The 22842-nt window shown below is 34.6% G+C and overlaps 1 protein-coding gene across 1 annotated transcript; it reads left to right on the top strand.

Moving 5' to 3' along the window:
* The first annotated feature begins 4362 nt into the window (after window positions 1-4362).
* On the top strand, window positions 4363-18158 carry LOC117121306 (pre-mRNA-splicing factor RBM22-like). The gene is made up of 9 exons (XM_033266451.1): window positions 4363-4457; window positions 8841-8894; window positions 9426-9588; window positions 10250-10350; window positions 11382-11545; window positions 12643-12843; window positions 14073-14323; window positions 16223-16381; window positions 17003-18158. Exons 1-9 carry the CDS (start codon window positions 4365-4367, stop codon window positions 17251-17253), a joined length of 1437 nt encoding a protein of 478 aa, XP_033122342.1. The 5' UTR covers window positions 4363-4364; the 3' UTR covers window positions 17254-18158.
* The last annotated feature ends 4684 nt before the right edge of the window (window positions 18159-22842 follow it).

Below are 22842 nucleotides of genomic sequence, written 5' to 3'. Positions count from 1 at the left end.
CACCCTAACATTAATTTGCCCTATGTCCGACGAATAATAGAAGCGTTAGAGATTAAGAAATATAAAGTTAATATTATGAACGGATGTGTAGGAAGAATATTAACAATTGACTGAAATTTACTGATAATTGACTTTAATAAGTATATATATTAATTGTTATTAAGAAAAATTTTATAATTATTAAAATTAATTTTTTTAGTAGAATGAAAAATAATATAATTAGATTTTGGGTGTTTATACAAAGTTTGTTTGAAGCGAACCAGTCACCAAATTTAATTAATTCACTGTTATAGTATTACATAATACATCCATATTTTGATTAGAATAAAAAAGAATGGTACCATCGGCGAAAGATATTACCTGCAGTGTGTCACTAACATTATTTAAATCATTAACATAAATTAAGAATAGTAATGGCCCTCATTGAGCCCTGTAGCACACCACAGGTAATATCCCTCGTCGATGATTTGGAAGAATCCATTGAAACAAATTGTTTCCTATTGAAAAGATAACTTTTGAACCAGTCGAGTGTTACACCTCTGATTCCAAAATTATGAAGTTTGCATATTAGGATACCATGATCAATAACATCAAATGCCTTCGACAAATCAATAAATAGGCTTAACATACATTTCTTTTTTTCGAAAGATTTAGTAACATTATCAGTAAGTTCCATATTGAACCAAACCATATTGATGTTTATTTAATAAATTAAATTGTGTTAGATAATCATAATGTCTGGAATATATTATTTTTCAATGGTTTTAGAAAAGAACAGAAAGCAATGAAATGGGTCTATAATTTGATAATTGATCATTGTCCCCTTTCTTAAAAATAGGAATAACTTTCGAAATTTTCAAATATTCTGGGAAAGAACCTGATGTAAAAGATGCACTGATAGCGTAAGTAAGATGGTGAATAATATGATGGGAAACGCATTTGATAACATGTGATGAGACATTATCGTTACCACATCCTTTGGAAGAATTTAAATTTAAAATAATTTGGCTAACTTCATGTACAGTAACGGGATTTATAAAGAAAGAGTTGTTAAAGGAAGGCTGTAAATAAGATAATGGATCTATATTTGAAGAAGATAATGAATCAAAAATGTTGGTACCGATTGATGAAAAATACTTATTGAAAGAATCACATATGTCATGATCATTGACAATAATTTTATTGTCTAATTTGATCAACTTTGGATTATTTTTTTTCGAGGATTGATGACAGAATTTATAATACACCATGTGTTTTTTAAGTTACCTTTGCATTGATGGAATTTTGAAAAATAATAATTCTTTTTGGCAGTGCGACATAATTGGTTAAAAACATTATTATAATTTTTATAATTAATTTTATGAATTGGGTCACTTGAATGTAAATATTTTTTATAAAGCTTGTGCTTACGTGTACTACATTTCAAAAGAGAGTCAGACATCCATGGTTGTCTGAAGCGTTTTTTTTTTATTTAAACTTAATGGACACAAGATATTTAACATGGATGTTATAAAATTTACTTAAAAAACAATCGAAAGTTACTTTAGGATCAGACTCATACACCTCACACCAATTTTCGTTTAGTACCGTAAATCATTGCGGAAGGCATTAATATCTTTAATACGAAAGAATTGAGCAGTAATATGTTCAGGGGTGGCGCCAGCAGGGGGAAAGTGCCCCCCGTCGGGGAGAGCTCCCCTCCCCCCGTCGGGGAAAAAAAGCTCAATTTGTCGGGGAGAAAAAAAATTATATGTATTTTCTACATATTAGTAGACTCTAAAATCGATTAAATAAGCCTTTGAAACCCCTAAACTGTCAACTCTCGAAGCCTTTTAATCGAAGCTCGACCACACCCACTTTGGTTTCGTCGGGGAAATCTGACCCCACCAAACACAGCTGAATGGATGAAAAACCTGTCTCTTATACACATCTAGGTGTGTATAAGAGACAGTTTATTGTGGTGGTATATGTATCACCATCAATAATCTGCAATATCGGAAGATGGTCTGAGATGTCGTCGATTATAATTCCAGATTTGATTTTAGAATTTATTTGGTTCGAATAAAAATGATCAATAAGCGAAGCACTAGCTGGAGTTATTCTTGTTGGTTTCGAAATTGTAGGGTAAAAAGAATGAGATAAAATAGTATTAAGGTAAGAATTAATTGAATTAGGCCTATGTTCATGAAAATTGAGTAAATCGATATTGAAATCCACCATAATGTGGCAGTGTTTGTTCTCACTATCAATTTGATTGAGAACTTCATCAGAAATGTTAGTAAAAGAATCTAATTGACCACATGGAGGACGATATACAATGCCAGTAATTACATTTTTTTTTTAAATTTGAATTAATGATTTCAATAAAGAGAGATTCGCATAAATTAGCAGGAAGGGAAATGGCATATTTTAATATCATTACGACAAAATAAAGAAACACCTCCATATCCTTGATTACCATGTTTGCTACTCGAAAAGAATTTATAGTTATGAAGGAAAGGTGTCTGTGAATTGTCAGAGAGCCATGGGTTTCAGGAATTCCAATAATCGAAGGATTCAGGTCAATTGAATTTAAACGGCGTTGTAATGAATCAACTTTCTTTGTAAAACTTCTAATATTTAAATGCCATAGATAATTTATTGTTCAAAGAGGAATCAAAATTAGAATTAAGTGTTTGAAAATCTAAATATTTGCATTGATCCAGTGTAGATGCTCGAATTCAGGTTATTGATCAAAATATCAAAAGTATCATCATATTTATCATTAGCAAAATCATTTAACGGATTAAATAGCATTCCAGCTGCGCACCCTTTCAGTCACATCATCGCTAATAAATGATTTGAGAGCCTTTGAAAGGGCTATTTTTCAGAAATTTTGATGCATCACGTAAAATTAATTGTTTGTCCCCAAAGCGTAGTAACTTGCAATAAATCGGGCGCGTCTTCTTCTTTAGGCCTAGCGAGGTGGAGTCAGTTGGTACAATCTTGCGTCCAGCCATATAGGCCTATGGCCCTTTCAATTTCAATAGGCCTGTCATCACTAGCTCCTTTCAAATGCAATGGTTGATTAAAAATGATGATACAAATTCTTCACACGTTAAATCATCTTCAGCACCAACTGGGATATTATGCAAAACGATGTTATTTCGCCTACTGAAGATCTTCGATTGTGTTTTCAAGCTTTTAAGAACGATCATGATTGGCTTTGTCACAAAGACTACTAGCATTAGTCTCATTTTCCTTTTCAAGGTAAGTTAATGCTTCCTTTAGCTCATTAACATCTTGTCTTTGCGATTTTACTTCAAGATTTAGATCCATATATTTCGATTCCAGGCTAGTCGAGTCAATTCCAATGTGGATAAAATCCTATCCACCTTCATTGACGTGAAGCTATTGAATGTCGTCCTGGCTAGCGCTTGAAAATTCGTCAGTTGTTTTTTGAGGCTTTGATTTACCTTCATTCCTCTTCGATTTTCTGATTTCTTGTGGATCCGACATGATCTTCAACAATATGGCCAAATAAATTTCCAATATTTATGCGATTTAATATATATACAATTCAGAGTAATAGCGGAGACACGGCAGATCAACGTTGTTAGAAGTCACGCATGCTCCGCTACATACATTTTACGGTATATTTATTGTTATTTATTAATTATTACTTAGGCCTATTAAATTTTTATATCACAATTCATCAGTGTTTATTACTTACTTGATGAATTCGAGTCTTCTAAAGCCGCTTCCGCTTATTTGACCGTACTATAACTATTACTACAGAGGGCTTGATACTTCGCAGAGTGAGGATTAGGGTGCTTGTAGTCTTGCAGAGTGAGGTTTAAAATACTTTTCCAGCTTGGATTTAAATTCATTTAATGTTGAGGCATTAATTATTTCACTAGGTAGTGAATTCCACTGTTCAATAATATGATACTATAATATTATTTCTTCTGTGCATAGTCCTAGTTCTGGCAATTTATTTAATTTAATTTTGCATACCCATTCACTTTCTGATCATCTCTGGGAACCCTAAGGATCAGAAGGTGGCGGCGACATTATTGTCTTTTCCTTTCCTTTCTTATATTGCCTTATCTTTCTGTTCATTTCCCTTTCTTATTTATTATTTAATAATTCCTCATTAGGCCTATGTGTATGACTTTTCCTTGTATGTCAACTTTTTCCAAAAAATGTGTGTCGAATTTAACACCGGGTCGCCATACAAAAAAAGATTTGATATTTACCAAACACAGCTGAATGGATGAAAAACAGGTAGTAATAGGTCCAGGCAATTGGAGAAAATATATTCAGAGGTAACTTCATGGCAAAACTTGGTTTTAGTTGACAATCATATGCGATCTCAATTGGGTATGTTTACATTTTTTGCCTGGCAACCATTTGAATTCAAGATGGCGACAAGCAAGGGAGCGAATACTTACAATCGGCAAGGTTGGGAAGATGCTGTAAGTATAGTTTCTGATTTATTTTACTTTTAATCTTTAACATATGTTTACAGAACATATTCATGTCTATAATTAATTCAAATTTGTGACCTGAAGATATTTACTGAATTGAATAATTCGAGATTAAAGTCTAGCTAGGCCAGGCTCTCTATTCAGGGGCTATCTCTTTCCTTGGCCTAGCCGTGCGTGCGTGGTAGTGTGCTAGCACTGCAGTGCAAGCCACTGGCACTGGAAAAGGCTAGCTAGCCTAGGCTAGGCCGTGTGATGTGTATGATGGTCAATTTTGAAATTCAGTCATCAGTGATTGTGATATCCTGGCCTAGCCTAGGTCATACCCTAGAGTAGACTAGGCCTAGGTTTAGCCCTAGGTAGCTAGCCTAGAAACATAAAAATTAGAAATGTCTCACATTATTTTAAAATTATTTTTAAAAGAAAGACATAACTAAATGAAGCAGCAAAAATTATGTAAATCTGACCAGTATTAGCGGAGATATTACAATATTAAGTACGTTTTTTGCTGGTGTTAAGTTTTAAGGCCAAAATAAAAAAATACTTGTTTTTTAGCGTCACCGCCCGACCCTGATTTTCTAGCTGCCTCTTTAGATAATAAACAATGTTTTAAATATGATAATAAAGTACTATGAAGAAAAATAATAGGTTACGACCTACGCTTCAATTGGCAGATGTTTTAGGCCTAGCCTAAGTACTACCTAACTAGGTCTAGACCCCTAGCTAGTAATAAGTATGGCTAGGCCTACCTGACCTAAGCCTAGCCTAGCACTGCAGCAGATGCCTACGGAACCACAGTGCTTATTAAAATAAATGTTGTACAAATAAATCTTTTATGTAAAATTTAGTGTCTGTTGTAAAAGATTTGGCTTGGTACCAATGCAGTTTTTGAAATCTCTAGGCCTAAAAAGCCTACACATTAGGGCCTAGGCTAGGCCTAGGTCAGCAAAAAAAAAAAAAAAAAAAAAAAAATATCTTCCCCCCCGCCCCTGAAAATTTCTGAGGGTGTGACACTAAACAAGTATATATTTTTTTTTTGGCCTTAAAACTTAACACTTTTAATATACAAAAACATGTCCCTTACAAAACTATAAAATGTGTTTAAAAAGAAGCTTTTTAACTCTGATTATTCATCTAAAAACAATACTAACGATTATAATTTGGTATATAATTATTTTAGATTTCATAATTATTATCAACTGATGGATTCTACGTCAAATATATTGAAATCTCCTAAATCTAGGCCTAATTATAGACATAGGGCTTCAGACACCACTGTAGCCAGTGGGAAAAACATTATTTACCCCGCGTGTAGCCGCGGTAAAATTCACGAGGGCGCCCTCAACCCGTACGAGCCAAGCCTAGTTTGGGAATTTATTTCTGAAGAGTTGTCTGGAAGTAATTTGGCCAAATTGTGATATCCTTCCGCGAAATACTCATACATAGGGTATCCTATCTCCGTCGGGGCACTATTTTCTATCATGAGGTTTGTATCGCCGAAGAACAGCGCCCCCTATAGCTAGCCTAGGCCCTTTGTTTACCTAGTTAGGAATAAATCTAACAAATTGTGTACAGTGTAGCCTATTGATTATGCCCGGCCAGCTAGTATGCTGAGGCAGTTCCAGTGCTACTGTAGGCCTAGTAGTACATAGGCCTATTCCTAGATACAATAGTAGGAGCTCTAAAACTGTACTACCTGTACTGGCCTATATATGTACAGTAGGTAGTAATGCCATCCATTTTGGCCAGGAATCAGTTCTGTCCCGAACCTGTTTGGGACAGGACTGGTTCTCAGCCATTATTAAGGCTGAACACCCAGAAAAACGTGGTGGCTAGGGATACGGTACTGTATATTATCCGTTTGCTAAAGTTAAGGTAAATTTCATCATCCAATAAAATGCCGCAATCGGTGTGACGTCATTGTTCATAAGAAACAGGCTATAGCAGACACTAAATTTCATGTACATCGTCAAACCAAATAAATAGGTTTTTCATAAAACAGATTTGTTTGTACAATAAACGATTTCTAATAGGCATGTAGTACATACGATTTTCTCAGACAATCCTCTTGTCTTTCTTGCCTAGTTGTTTCGTAGGCTAGGCCTAGGTAGGAATGACGCTAGCCAGCCAAGGCCTACAACATCGCCCAATTGAAGCCATGTGGGTCGCGTAGATTGTAATGCTTATCTAAATCTATCATTTGTCTTCATTTTACAGTATTATCATATTTAAAATGTTGTTTATTATCTAAAAACAACAAAATTCAACATATTGTAGGCCTAATCCTAGCCTCCGTTTAAACGCGATCACGATCGCATCGTGACTTCACTACTGACATATGTGTGGAAAACCCCTGATAGATCATTCTGGGCATGCGCATAGACATGCATGGGCAGTTCTGAAGCAGCCTGTGATGATACCATCGTAGATTTTACGAAAGTGATATTTCCCATGCCAAAGATACAGTAACGATAAAACAAATGCTAAAACGAAATTTATTCGGCAATTTTCTTATGTAAAATATACGTATTATACTACAGTATTAAATTAATACAAGTACGACCATTCTTTCACCAGCAATATATTGACGATGTAAGGTCGAGCGTGGGTCTGTGATTATACCATATTTTCTCATAGCATGGAAGATGCTCATACGAAAGCTAACACATTGTTATTGTATACAGTCTTGGTTATTTGTACAGTAAAGGTGTTAGGTAATTATAACAATTTCCCTGTAATATGTGTCATTGAGGAATATGTGATAGAAGATGGCCATTAATTGTTCTGTAATTGTGGCACACATTTTAATTTTATTTACTGTATTCATTTTTGGCGAGTTGTTCAATTATGAACTTGTTTTGTGCTCTGTGACTTTTGTATATGCGAGCTGTCGTGACAAAATGAGTTTTGTGGTACGAAAAATGAAAAATGAGTTATTGATATATTTAGATAGATGAATATTTAAGCTTTATTTGGTGTTTAAATCATGTTCCTAGGTTGAGTAAAACCAGAGTAAGATCTATTTTTAAGTTCAGATGCCTAAAAACATACTTAAAGAGAAAATCACCTCTAAAGATAAACAAGTGATACATTTTGTGTTGGTTTTCCAATTTTTTTTGAAAAATAGCTTTAAAAAATTTGCCTCAAAAACATGATTACATTAGGTAACTCAACTCAAAAATTTTGCTACTATGAAATATATTAAACTTATCAGGAAATTTGAAACCCAATTTTCGTCAAAATACCGCTACAGATATATTTTTTTGAATATATCAAGTTGTCCTGGCATACCACAAGACTCATTTTGTCATGACAGCTCATAATATAACAACTTGGCAGGAAAGCACACTCACGGCGAGGGATTTTTGAACGATGTTGTCCCGCTGGTGGCGGCATTTTATTGGATAATGCAATTTACTGTACAGAAACGCAAGTTAAGATACGGTACTATATGTCTAGCCACAGTATATAAATAGACTTAATTTGTCAGTTTGTTAACTTAAGATTATGGTCATTTCTTGTATGTTATGATTGGCCTTTTTAATTGACTTATAATAAAACATGTTGTTTGCTTTCCCACAGCATTTTTATTACTTAAGTTAAATACACATTTTTAATATTATAATTATCAGATATTTAATAGTGAATCAAATTCACAGAGAACATACACAATACAGTGCATTCCATACATCGCAGCCAAACTTGTTCACCAAACCGGTCCTAAACCGGAAAGTTGGAGCCCTAGGCCTAGGAAACAAAAGAAATGGTTCACACCCTAAGAATATTTTATAGTTGTTCAATTGGCAAGAGAAACATGGTTTTTAAAATTTCTAATTAAAAGCAAATAACTCAAATATTCAAAGAAATAATAAAATATATTCCATTGAAGTATATGTGGTAAAGACGAGCCAAACCAATTACTCTACACAAATCGTGTTTCAGAGATAATGGCCAAAATATGCTGGAATGTCAACATTTTTGAAATCTATTTTATTGCAAAAAACTAACCTTTATATATACATCATGCTATGCTGTTAAAATTTTCTTTATTTTCAATGTTAAAGCAGCACTTTAAAAGGATTTTATGATGGTTTGTGCATGAGAAATTGCCAAAATCATATAAACTTTGAAGGCTGATAAGTATTTTGCTTTGAAGAGCTATATGTTTAAATGCTTATAACTTCATAAGGAAATGTTGCATTAAATGATTCTTTTACCATTTTATAGCTCCCATTTCAGACCTATTGTTTAGGATTTACTAATAACTAAAAATCAATTTTTGAGTGGTTTGGCTTGTCTTTTGCCACATGCCACAAAAACATTTTGTTTAATATTGTTGAATATCACTGAAGGTTATGATTTCTTATATTGTAGGACTTTCCAATTCTTTGTCAGACGTGCCTTGGTGATAATCCTTATGTTCGAATGGTAAGTTTTTGTACATTGTTTCATACTGTAAGACACTTTATTCTGTAATTGAAAAATAACGTGTAATTATAATTTGCTTGCTGTTCCACCACCAAACGGAAAAGTGAAAGCTAAATTTAACTCCACAAATTTTAAAAATTTGCGGTCCAACCTGGACCAAATTTTATGGTAGCTTAATATTATCAGGTGACTTTTATTAAAATTTTCGAATTGCTTACAGTAATTATTGTTTTTAATTAATTTTGTTTTAATTGGAAAAAAGCATGATGTAACAGGAGGTCATCTTAATTTGTAACAAAACTAAGAAGAAAATCAATCAAAACATCTTCAAAATTTAGAACCAATAAAGTATCAACAAGATACAAGAACTGAAATTATCGTAATTGATCCAACAGCACCTTCCTTGAACAGCACCAAACGTTAATATTTTTGCTAATCATAAAGTATCCAAGAATATGAGGCATTATTTGAAGAGAGAAAGATCACAGAAGCCATCAGGATCCTACAATAACATGATGTTGTATATTCCAGATTAAGGAGAAATTTGGCAAGGAATGCAAAATTTGTGAAAGGCCGTTCACAATATTCCGATGGTGTCCAGGTGCCAGAATGAGATTCAAGAAAACAGAGGTTTGTCAGACATGCAGCAAAATTAAGAATGTTTGTCAAACATGTCTCTTGGATTTAGAATATGGTAAGTGAACCCTCTTTAATAGTCATGTTTTCTTGGTCATTGGATGCATAAACAGTACTGCAGTTAAGAAACCCTCTATAACCTATGGTACTTTACGGGCCTGGAGATGTTTATCACTGTACATTATCACTGTATACCGGTATTCCCCAATCAACAAGGATTAGGTCTACAGTAGGCCTTCTGCTGTACAACCATGCCATCTGAATCCTTTGGATTAAAGTGTGCACTCTATAATAAATTTTGAATCGTAAAGGCCAGCTGCCCCAGGCTAGGTCTAATATAGTAAAGATTACAAACATTTTTGGCTGATAATTATTTTATACTATCTAGTGTTTGAAAAACATCATTTGGGGCTATATTATCATTTTTGGTCTAAAGTAGTGAAGAGTGAAAAGTGATGTCATCATCAAGATTTCTAAGTTTATAAGATTGGGAATTCGTAATTATCAATATTAGGGTCCGTAATTGAGGCTTTGGACTGTATTGAATTTTCTTTCCAACCCTCCAGCTGTAAAAAAAGGGAGCAATTGATAGAATTGAACCAGGAACCAAGGTTATGTATTCAGTAAATGTCTTGATTCATTTTAGAATTATTTGATTGATTGATATGTTGATTGATTAATGTATTGATTGATTGATTGATTACTTGGTTAATTTACAGGGTTGCCAATTCAGGTTCGTGATGCAGCATTAAATATTAAGGATGATATGCCAAAATCAGACGTTAATAAGGAGTTCTACACACAAAACATGGAAAAACAAGTAAGAAAAAATAAAAATGTTTATAATTGTTGTTGGAAGGATGTATGCACAACCATATCAGCTATATAACTAAATCGGTCAACTTCTATCTTTGTAACGCTTTCTTTTTTTGACTTTTTAAAATGAACGTAAATAAACGTAGACCGGTTTTGAGAATGTTGCGGAATATTCGTCATTCGATTCTCGGTCTTTGACAATCTAGGTCTAGTACCTCTAAGTCCATGATAAAGATGATTTATGACTGTTTTAAGCCTCCTCTGAGTAAATTTAAGACAGCTGGTTAGAATGCAGTATAGCAATGGTCTATAATCATAGACCAGTAGTGACATCACGATTATTATAGCCAGCTAAGTGTTTAGACCGTCTAAAGACCCCAGTACTTTACGAAGAATACCTACCTTTTGAATGAGATTAGGTTGTTGAATGATTTTAAAAATGACTTATTAATCTATGTGAAGGTGTAAAGTATTGAAAAAAAAAAACTGATCTTCATAATTGATGAATATTTAAGAAGTACAGTATATTATTCATCAAATACATCTAATTTTGAAATTAATGAAGTGAATAGAACAGTTGATGTGCTTAAGTTGATCAAATTACATATAAATATTTGATTACTAATGAATTATATATTACCTATTGACAACTACATCTTACTAATGATGTGAAAAAACTATGTACATATATCAACTTTATATAACACATACTATTTAAATATACATAGTATGATTGACATCTAGTGTGTAACAGTTAACTAATTATTTGTGTTTAAACTTAATGATTTATAGAATAGATTATTTTGTCAAGTGTAATTTGCTTTTTTTTTTTTTTTTGTTTTTTTTTTTTTTTTTTGGGAATATGTGTCATCATGCATTTATTATTTACACCATGTCTCTTAACGTAAATGATAAAGACATCAACACCTTTATCTAATAGTAAAAATAGATTGGATTAAGATTTTTTTATACGAATTGTTGTGTATGATAACTATGTAAATTATTTTTTTTATCTTTGTCTGTCTTTGAACACAGCTTGCAAATTCTGAAGGAGCAGGAGCACTTGGTAAGGCCCAAGCCCCCAGCGACCTCTTATTAAAATTAGCGAGAACAACACCTTACTACAAGCGTAATCGACCTCATATCTGTTCATTCTGGGTCAAAGGAGAATGTAAACGTGGGGAGGAGTGTCCATACAGGTACACCTTGTTGACTGTTGTTTTGTTGAATTTTTAATTTGTTTTCCTTGCTTTATTTAAATATTGTGCCTAGGCAAAATATTATTGTACTAAACTTACTTATCTTTAGCCGAAAATGCCACTGTGTTGTACAAACCTGGCTTACCAGAAATCACAAAAATTGGGGTGAAATTTTTTTTGCAGAAAAAATATATATATTTTTTTTAAATAAAGGAGCCTGTAATACAAGTGTATGGTGTTTAAGAATGTCACTTTTTTAAGTTTAGATGATAAATGTTATGCCTTAAACGTGTTTTTACAATTTTCTCTTGCACTGGAAGGTCTATGGTTGTCACTGAACCCTTGAATTAGGTCAAGCCAATAAAGAAGTAATTACAGTATAACAAAATTGTTACTCTGTTTATTGTATATCAAACCAAAGAGCTGTTTATCAACAAGAGGGCTGAACAGGCAACGAAGCAATGCAGAGTTGTGTATGTGTGCCATCCAAGATGGCCGCCATAGGAAAGCGCCACTTTCATGCTTAATATACATATAACTATAAATAAGACCTCTGACTAACTATTATTTCATTATTAATTATGATAATGAATTATTAAACTATCCTAGCCAAAAGGAGGCCAGGTGGAGTGTTGGATATTTTGTATGTTACACCGCAATGCTCGAGTTTCAACATAGATGCTGTATTCAAAAGTTTAACGTTAAGTTAAAGACGATGCTTATTAACTCATGATTGGCTAAATCTGTGGTAGCCATATTGTATGGTACACACACAGCTCTGCATATTTCAAACATCGAATGCATTGGAGTTGGCACTCTAGTGTTTTTATTATAACTTTATGTGTTAGACACAATTTGCCAGTTCATTTGCTCCCTGTTTATTATTTCCAGTGTCTGAGCAGACCAATGTCATTCCATCATTTTTCACTCTAATACCAAATATCATTACCAATTTTAATTTTTACTCTTGAGTAGAGTAGAAAAAAAATAGTTGCCAAATAAAATTGTTAGAGGATGGCTTCCTTTGTGTTAAAAATAACCCTGCAGTCTAAAGTCATTAACATAATATTTAAATTGTTGTGTTGTACAATTTCTAGACATGACAAACCTACCGACCCAGACGATCCTCTTGCTGATCAAAACATCAAGGACCGTTTCTATGGAAATAACGATCCAGTAGCTGATAAGCTCCTCAAGAGGGCGTCCCAGATGCCCAAGCTAGAGGCGCCTGAAGACAGGCTTGTTACTACTCTCTATGTTGGAGGCCTTGGCGATAAAGTAGCAGAGAAGGATTTAAGGTTAGTTTACATAATCTTGTGGAAGTGGTTTTGCGCAGTGGGAATGGTTTGGTTTCTCAACCTTGAGATCGGTGTTCAAATCCTTTGCTGTCCTTTTTGCTTGCTTTTTTAACAAGGCACTTTAATGTTACATTGTCTACCCAGCTACCGTAACACCTCGGATACTGTGGAAGCCCTGGGCTTCTTTTTTGAGACCTTTGGATGGGCTTCTTTTCTAGGTTACTTTTGCAAAATAAGGAGGTGGTGGGGGCCTCTTTTCAAAATGAATGCTGTAAATTTTTGGAAATACTGCTATAGAACAATATGAATCATGGAGTGTATTAAATGGCATTAATTCACTAAATTACTATTTGTTTTGTTTCTATGAAATTCATGTGCATTGTATGTTATAATATCTCGAAAAAAAGCCCAGGCTACTTTTGCAAACTGAAGAAGGGGGCTTCAATTTGAGATGGGCTTCTTCTAGAGATTAAGCCATACTTCTGGAGATTAAGCCCGTTCTATTCAAAGTTTTACGGCATATCAATAACCAGTGTCCCACCCAGAGGATCATCACATCCCACCTCCTCCACACCATGGTTGGTGTAAACAAGTGTTAAACAATCGAGCTCTCCTTTCTCCCACTGCTGGATTGCCACTGAACTCATGGGTGCACTACCCTTTTCTCGTTTTCCTCTCTTTACTCCAATTTTTCTCCCTCTTTTTAATTTTTTGCCTTGACCGACGGTGGGGGAAAGGGCACGGTCCCTCATCTTAAAATATTGTGGAATGGTACATGATAATTAAATTGATGATTAACCTTTGGGAAGAAAAAATAAAACAAGTTCAAGGTCACAGAAATTCAATGTTTTTTAGCATTAAAGAAAAATAATGGAATCACCCATACATGGCCTGCGTATTGTATGTTCAATATCCTGGTACAGGGCAAAGGTATACAATCGATGTGGGGACTGCTCTAGTTCATGAATATTGTTATTAAACAATTTGATTCATTTTGTGAATAATTGTATCATAATTTTAATTAATATTGCCTTTTTTTTAGTTTTAATTGATAATAATTTTGATATTAAATATGTATTTTTAAATTATATAAATATAATTCCTTTTCTTGATGCTGTTATTATTGATCAGCAAATTATTGTGATGAAGATGGATTAATACATGTAAATGAAATGTTACCTTAAAAAAAAAATTGAAAACATTTGCATTTTATCTACTTACACTTACAGAGACCACTTCTACCAATTTGGTGAAATACGTAATATTAACGTGGTCCAGAAACAGCAATGTGCGTTTGTACAATTCACCTCGCGTAGTGCGGCTGAGTTAGCAGCCGACCGGTCATTCCAGAAGCTGATTATTAAAGGACGTCGTCTTAACATTAAATGGGGCAAGTCTCAGGCCCAGCAAGGCCTTATGGGCAAAAAGGATGATGGAGATAATGAAGTCCAGTATGAGGCTGTTCCTGGGTTACCTGGAGGTAAGCTTCTCAAGATAAAAATGCTATATGTAGTATATAGCATTTATGTAGTATACTTCATCATTTAAGCAAACTTTAATATTTGATAATACTAAAATTCTGTATGGCTATCTACATTGGTCACAAATTTTATTTATAGAGGCTTTGGCCATTAGGCGTTTTAAGCCTATTTTAAACACTGGGTTGAGAGCATCCAAGGAGCTTCCATTATTTACTTAATTCTGAATTGTAATTATGTAACATGTACTTTTCTTGAAAGCATTATCTACTGTTTAAAGTATGTTTTGTTTCACTGAATTATCTTATTGTTTATTTCATGTCATGAGACTTTCATTCAGCCAGCGTTCCCAGGCTTCTATACTATTGTTGAATAATTGTTGATTATTCATTGTTTATTCACAATAATATTAGTGATATACTTAATATAAGACACACCTAATTTTTAATTACCTCATTTTTAATTGGCTAGTTATAACTTTGATTTTAATCTGATTGGTCAGTTTTTATTTGCTTTCTGTTATACTTCTGTAAATATTGTAAACATATATGGATGGGTGAGATTTTCTCACCAGTATTCTTGAAAATGATCAAATAGATCAAAACGTTGAATCTCAAAATGTCTGTCTCTTTTCGGAGTTACTGTCTTTTTGTTTTTGTTTTAATACTGTGATGTGGACTAAAAAGAGAAAGAGATAGCATTTGTTGAAAATTTTTTTTTCTTACATTTTTTTCTGTTTAGTAAAATTGCCTGGCAATTCGTCGCTCAAATCACGAACTAACACAATCAAAGTAGATTGTGTTAGTTTGTGAAATCAAGAAAGCGTGTTCAAATACGCACTGTTGTTGTTAAGGACTTTTGTGTGGTAAAGAATACAAAATTGCTTGACAACCAATACGTGCACGTTTTGACGCGCTACTGTGATTTCACGAACTAACACAATCTACTTTGATTGTGTTAGTTCGTGATGTGAGCGACGAATTGTTGGGTAAACTTGAAACTTGTTACAGTTCTGTAGAAAGTTAAGTCCAATTCCGCTTTCTTCGATCAATTTCAACAAGAAGAGTGCTTCTCTTTGAAAGTCAATCCGATTTCAAAAGCGACGATTCAAAACAAAGAATGCTATATATAGGACATATATATGACAGTGACTTTTAATTTTGAAAAGTTATAACGTTACCATCATCATGAAAGACATGAACAGCAAATACTATTCTCAACATATTTAAGTAGTAATATTAATGCATACCATTCCATGCACCATTAACAATTACTGTATACTGGAATGCAATGCATTTTTTTATGAATGCACCAATAATTTCATAATGATATTTATTTAACATCAACGCATGCCCAAGTGGGTGTGCATTCTAGCATAGAAGTATGATAAAAGCGTTGCGAATTCAAAAAGAGAATTGAAAATCAAAACTCAATGTCATAAAAATGATACTTAATGGGATATCAAGGCTGCTCTTTAGGAGCCATCCATGCTGACCATTTCTCCTTAATGGGCTCATGAACAATTTATCTGATTTGAACCCGGAATCGTGGTATTGAAAGGCAAGTAAGTGAAGCTATTGTCTGGTGGTTACGATGCTTGCTTTCCAATGTAATAGTCCTGGGTTCAGTTCTTCACAAAGTTACAGGATTTTTTCTAAAAAAAAAACAACACCATCTTGTTTATATGTTTGTCCTGTGTATTTCTTCCTGTTGGTGTTTATGCTGTTCATTCATGAAAGGAATTAAAATATAAAATATACCGTAAATATTTATAAGATATGTATTTTAATGTGTATATTTTTAGTGTTGAATCTTTATTTGCCTTTTAATGCTTTCATAAGAAATTTTATGTCTATTTTTGGAAAACTATTATTAATTATTTGAATTTTCTTATGCAACAGCTCTGCCACCGCCACCAATATCTGCTGAAGAAAGCAACAACTTTTTCAATCTGAATCAGCCTCCTCCTATGCTTCCGCCAGTACCTCCACACAGACCTCCAGGCAGGCCCCCAGGCATGCCACCACAAGGAATTCCCCCAGGACAAGGACAACAGAGGGGTATGTTCTATTAATTCATTTCATATATTTCCGCAAAAGCCTTCTGCAGGAAAAGCTAAAAAGTGCATTATAACTCACCAGGGGCGGCGCTGGGGGGGGGTGGGGGGGGGCCGGGGGGGGGGGGACAAGGACCCTCTGTCAGGGACCTTTGACCCCCTGTCGGGGAATTTCCAGCAAGCTCGTCTTTGAAAAAAAATCAAATCTTGAGCACCGAAAGCACAAATCAAGCATGCCTTACTAAGCTGTCAAATTTTAGGGATTAAAAACTGTTTAGTGCATGGTTTGCTATCAAACTGTCCTTTTTAAATGAGAGTCCCATAATTGACACAAATATTTTACATTTTTTAATAAAAAAATTCCCCGACAAATATAATTTTTTCCTCGAACTGGGGAGGGGCTAGGCTTCCCCTGGGGGTGGGCCCCTTGTCGGGGAGCTTGGACCCCTCGTTGGAGAATTTCTGACGCCGCCCCCAGTGTCTCACTGATTCTTTGCAGATATATTAAAAACACTTTATATTTTTTGTATGAAATGAAAGAATCAGATTTTAATGTGAAATATTTTTAATTAAATTTTGTTATTTAATTGATTTAAAAAAAAATATGTTTTACTTTTATCTCCAGGTTTCCCTGGTCTACCTCCTCCACCAATGCATCACCATGATATGGGTTTTCGAGGACCACCACCAAGAGGCCCGCCACCATTTCATCATGGAGGACCGCCACGGCATCCTGCACGAATGCGAGGCCCACCTCCTCCACCTCCCCCAGGAGTTGGTCTACCTCCCCCTCCCCGTCAAGGCGTTCACTATCCTTCACAAGATCCGCAGCGTATGGGGACAGCAGCAGGCGGTGGTGGAGACGCACAAAACTAGCCTCATTTTTTTTTCTTCCCCGTCTTTAAATTGTTTATACTGCTTGGGTCCTGATATCTGTTGTTACCATAGCTGGAAGATGTATAGCCAAACATACTCTTTCAGATCTATTTCTATAATCCTTTATCAACACTATCAAAGTTTACACGAGAAAGTGTGATATGCACATATTTGTGTGTAATGTTTGTGTGATAACTGTGTGATATGACATCATCGTGTTCATTATGGACAAATCACAGATATTGTTACAGAAAACTTGATAGTATAAAAAAAATGAAACAAGCATAGTCTGATCATACATTTATCTGACAAATATCTGAAAGTGTATGCCAAGCTTAATAATGATCCCATGCCTATGGTTTTAAAGCCCTGTCCAGACTAATTTTATTTGATAAAAACATGTGACATGCCTAAATATGGTCATGATGACAACATCATGACCATATATAGGCACATCATGACTATATATGGGCATTCAACAGTTTTTTTGTCAAAGAACATTTGATAGTTTGGACAGAGCCATATGGATACGAATATGACCCAGTTACCCTTAGGTTGTTTCCTACTGTAATGTTGTTAATACAAGCAATAAAAATTAAACTGTAAAAAGAGGTATTACTTGTATTTTGAAAATACATGTTAGTTGGAATTTAAGCTAGGCTGGAACTACTGCTTGTTGTATTGAACCCAAAATTGTAGTTGCCATAGCTGGCAAGCACTAGCTTCTGTCTTGCTAACTAATGATAAAGAGAGAATTGAGAAGCAGGCAATAAGCCACTTCAGAGTTTGGACTGCATATGGCAGTATTTGAGGTCAATCGACATTAAATAAACATTTAACACACACGACATAGGACTCCAATTTGGCGTGGCTTTTTAAATCATGTTAATTTTATGAAGCTATTATGTAAAGGCCAACTCAGACAGCGTCGGCCGACACAGCCCGGCCCGATTTGTTGTCGCGTCGGGTCTGTGTGAGTTGAACGCAGACGCGATGGTGTGCGTCTGGGGCAGTCGCGTAGTAGAATATTAAACGTGTGTAATATTTCTCACGATGGCTTAAGACCGTCCCCGACGATAAATCGGGTCGGGCTGCGTCGGCTGACGCTGTCCGAGTTGGCCTTAACAGTTCTACATCTTTGCGATAATATTCGGGTGCCTTTAATTTTTCGACCATTGTTTTTATTGTGGAAATCGTGAAAATATAGGGCCACAAAAATAGAGGGCTTTACATTATTCTTGAAACTGTGTATTACAGTTCACTATTATCGGACTATTTCGAAGGCCATGCCATTTCCAATGCCTAGTGCCTAGTGTATGTTGTGTATTAAATGTTTGTTTATGTCAATTGACCTTCATCATCCGAGTTGGGCTTTATGCTACTCATTTTGTCACGACACATTAAATATATAGATTGAATTTGGGGAACATATTTTCTTCATCTTCTATTTTAAGGCTACAGTTGATTGAATACAGCTCTAAGTTATCAATAAAGTATGATGCTCTATTAAGGGAATTAATAGACAAGTCAAGCATCAGCATGTGTTTGCATGATTCAAACAGGTTGTTACACACATCATGTGACAATTGCATTAATCCTCACAGCCATACAATCGAAAACTGTTAGTGTGTGCTGAATATATAAGTATTAACAATTTCTACCAGTACTTGAATGTTTGTGTACCAGTGTCAATGATACAAGCAGATATAAGGCCAAATAAAGGAAAAAATAGTTTCTTGTTATAATATTTTGAACAAAGGATAATGAGGGCACATTTTTTTTTTTTTTTTTAACTCCGAGGTGGCAAATCCAAGATGGTCGATGGGAAACAGCTAATACTTTCTCACTTTTACCAAGTAGACACATTGAAAGCAAATAAAAGAAGCACTAGACATGATTCATACCATATGTATCCCAACCACGAACAATCGAGAGAGGAATTTTACTGATATGAGTTAGCCAGATTTTTTTACATTTTGTAACATAATGGAATTAAAAAAAAAATGGCGAGGCAGTGAAAATGGATGCGTTGGGGACAAGAAACTAGTATTTTTTTTATTTGGCCTAATATGTTGCAACTTTTTAAAGTTCTGTCTACTCTATAAAGTTTCACATGATTTATACCTGTGATTTGCACATAATTATGAGTGTAATATGACATGCCATATATGGGCAAATCTCATATATTTGTCACATAAAACATAGCGTGGACACAGCATTATTTTTTTTATACCGCACCAGTTCATCAGTTTTAGGACAGAGTGGACTTTCCCAGAGTGTCACTCAAATTTTACAACTGACCAATCAGAATAGAGCCAGGAATATGCGCGTGTCCAACCAAGGCAATTTAACATTCGGGACATCAAAGGATATAACTCTGGCGTCGACATTCTACGCGCACCGCTCCCCTACACGTAGATGCGTCTCAAAAACCATAGCAACCAAACCATAATTAACTGTCAGCATGTGACAAATTACCCATGCACTGCTAGTTGCCATGTATGTAAATAGATTTTCTGTGTCTACTCAAATGTTCGTTTTGTGCAACTAAGTCCAACATTTTTTAAAACAGTTTAATGTTAAATGTTGATCAATGATCATGAATCAAATTTTAGTTTATGTAAGCATTTAACAAGTTTGTGGTCAAAAGAAATCAGTTGTAGCAGACATTGCGAAGTACCCAAACTCAATAAAATAGTAACCAACACCATTAAACGTATGGCACGCATGGACTAATAATTGACGGCTGTACTCGCAGCTAGTATCGGATTGTCAATGCCACGGTAAAGATCCAAGGACTGTACGCACACACTATGTTAGGGAGCGGAGATGTGCATCCTTTTGTTGAATTGCCTTCATCAACAAACACGTGTTGTCACACAAACTCATTTGTTTACATATAGTTACGCTATGTTATGCGAGACTTTAGCAACTGTATCCAACGGACGGCCTAGCAGAAGGGCCCATTGTTGCTTACATTGTTAGTCGTCTATGTTGCATGTGTATTATATTTGCAGTCAGTGGGTGTTTCGAGGTGTAATAAGGTTACAAAATATTTCATGTAATTTATTATTGGATTAATAAAGTTTAATTTACATTACAGAAATTGATAGGATAAAGTCAGTATGTTTACAATTGTCAAGAATAAAGATGAATTTGGGTTTTCTCTAATTTATCATTTGATTTTTTTTTTTTTTTTTTTGGCATGGCCTTTTATATTTTGATTTCCTACCGTACTTCTTGTATGTTGATTGATTATATGCTCTTCTATATGTCCCTGGCCTAGCATGGTCTCTGTATGTCAATGGCCTATGAGTGGTTTTCTGTATGTTGATAGCCATCAATGGTCTTCTGTATGTTGATAGCGTAGCATGGTCTCCTATTTATGTCGATGGCCTAGTGTGATCTCCTGCATGTCAATGGTGTAGCATTGTCTCGTACATGGCTATGACATATGGTATCGTTTAAGAAAGTTAATCCAAGTCATGAATATTTACTTTCCTCAGGGAGAAATCAACACTGTGAATACTGATTTTTTAATGAAATTGCCAAGTGTATTTGATTTATTGCCAGCTACAGTGTATTTGCATTATCATTTTGGAATTGGGTTTTCTTTAATTTAATAAAATGTCAATATTTACATGCTTTTAAGGCGATTGTGTTGACATAAAATGTGTTTAATTGTCCATCTTTTCCTATGCGTTGATGAGCTAAATGCCTTTTGTTAACAGGTAGCTAGGGTATTATATTACTTAGAAATAGCTCAGGTACATCATAAAACTAGACCATACACTGTCAATTTTTTCAGAAAAGAATCTGTGATTTGGACATATACTGTATGGACATTATGATCTCATATTGCATCCATTTGGACAGATCACAGTAGGACATAAATCGATAGTATGGAAAGAGCTTTAACAATGTTTGATCAGACTTAGTCTAATGATATTCGTTTCAGACAAACCGTACATGCATAAATGTTGCAGTAAGTGCATTGGTGCTTATCAAACAAAATCGGAGGTTTATTCAAGAGTATGGTTCACAAGTTATTGTGTTAAAATGGTACAGTACCATGTATTGTGCATATGCCTAGTTGCATCACTAGAATATTATTTATATGCCTTTTAATAGTAACTCAATTATAAGAAACATAAAAGCGTGTTAAGTATGCGATCTTGATTAGAAAATTTATTAAAATATATCTTGGTGATTATTAAAAAAAAATAATGTCTGGTGCACGGCACTTAATTGAGATCGGCATTTATTTGAGAGAGGTGCTTCCCAGCAAACACAAAATGTTCTTATAACATTCTCGAACGTTGTGGTTAAGTATGTCACAAAAAAACGTTCACACAACGTTGCAAGAACGTTCAAACGTGAGGTTGTGAAATTAGGTTATAAGTACATACATATGGTTCTACAAAATAACGTTTTTATCACCAAAACTTTATTATAATGTTCTTCGAAAATAAAATTGTTAGCTGGGTTAATGGAATATTTATGGTACCTAATTTTCAAGTTGTATTATACAATACCTCCTGAGCTCTCTCCAGACTATCAGATTTCTGTTGTTAAAAAAAAACTGTATGACCGTACTACAGTCGTGATAAACCCATATATGTTCATAATGCGATGTCATCATGACCATATTTAGGTATGTCACATGTTTTTGTCAAATAAAATTTGATAGTTCGGACAGGGCTTTAAGATAGTGTTTGATCAAATGTTTACTGTTTTGTCTGATCAAATGTTATTAAGTCTGACAGACTAAAATCTGATAGTGCATTTTTTATGCCCTGAGTGTAGATATAAAGTGCCTTGATGAGAAATTTACCTCCATATTTCCTCTTCTCATAATATTTAAATTATGTCCATTTTGAAGTTTAGTTGTGAAATCAACATCCTCTTTCATTTGTATTATACTGGCTGAACTACCATCTAATGCCATTCTATTTAATTTAAGGGAAAACATTCTCTGGGAAAATAATGTAACCAAACAGAAATAATGGATCATGTGTGTCCTTGATACTTGAATTTAATGGTATTCCCCATGCCATTGTAGTGTATAATGTATTCCATTGTATGGATGACATTTTTACTATAATACTGTATTTTTTATGAGCATTAAATTACTGTTTTGAAAATGCAAAAATTGTGTCTGACTAGCTCAATGAATAGTATGTTATGTAAACACATTACTTATTGCAATATTCACTGATAAAGAAAAATCTGGAAAAGTGTGCTTACACATTCAAATTAAAGAAGATAAAAAGAGGTACTGTATCAGCGGCGGCTCAAGGATATATTTTCTGGTGGGGCTGAGCTGTCCGACAGGGGGACTTGGGCTGGTAGGCCTGAGCTGGGGAAGGGTTTGAGAGGGTATTGCACCTCCAAAATGAGATTTTTTTTAAGAACAGGAACCTCTGGATGGCCAGAAATGACACTCTCTGATTGTGACAGACATGTTTCGGCTTGGCGTGGGCCTATTTTTATATATTTTTTAGTCCGACTGGCTGACGAGCTTTGGCCAATGGGGGAGGCTTGAACTGTCCGGTGTGGGGGAGGGGGCTTACGCCCTGCTGGCGCTGC

This window comes from Anneissia japonica, unplaced genomic scaffold, assembly GCF_011630105.1.
Source record: "Anneissia japonica isolate Jap-2015-1 unplaced genomic scaffold, ASM1163010v1 scaffold131_len961581_cov171, whole genome shotgun sequence".
Lineage (NCBI taxonomy): Eukaryota > Metazoa > Echinodermata > Crinoidea > Comatulida > Comatulidae > Anneissia > Anneissia japonica.
Note: the sequence above shows the minus strand (reverse complement) of the source record. Positions and strands in the feature narration are given on the sequence as shown.

Excerpts from the sequence above, each read along its gene's own strand:
- LOC117121306 (XM_033266451.1), top strand. The coding sequence starts at position 4,365 with ATGTTTACATTTTTTGCCTGGCAACCATTTGAATTCAAGATGGCGACA. Across the intron at positions 11,546-12,642 it reads GGGGAGGAGTGTCCATACAG|ACATGACAAACCTACCGACC; the intron begins GTACACCTTGTT and ends TACAATTTCTAG. Across the intron at positions 12,844-14,072 it reads GTAGCAGAGAAGGATTTAAG|AGACCACTTCTACCAATTTG; the intron begins GTTAGTTTACAT and ends TTACACTTACAG.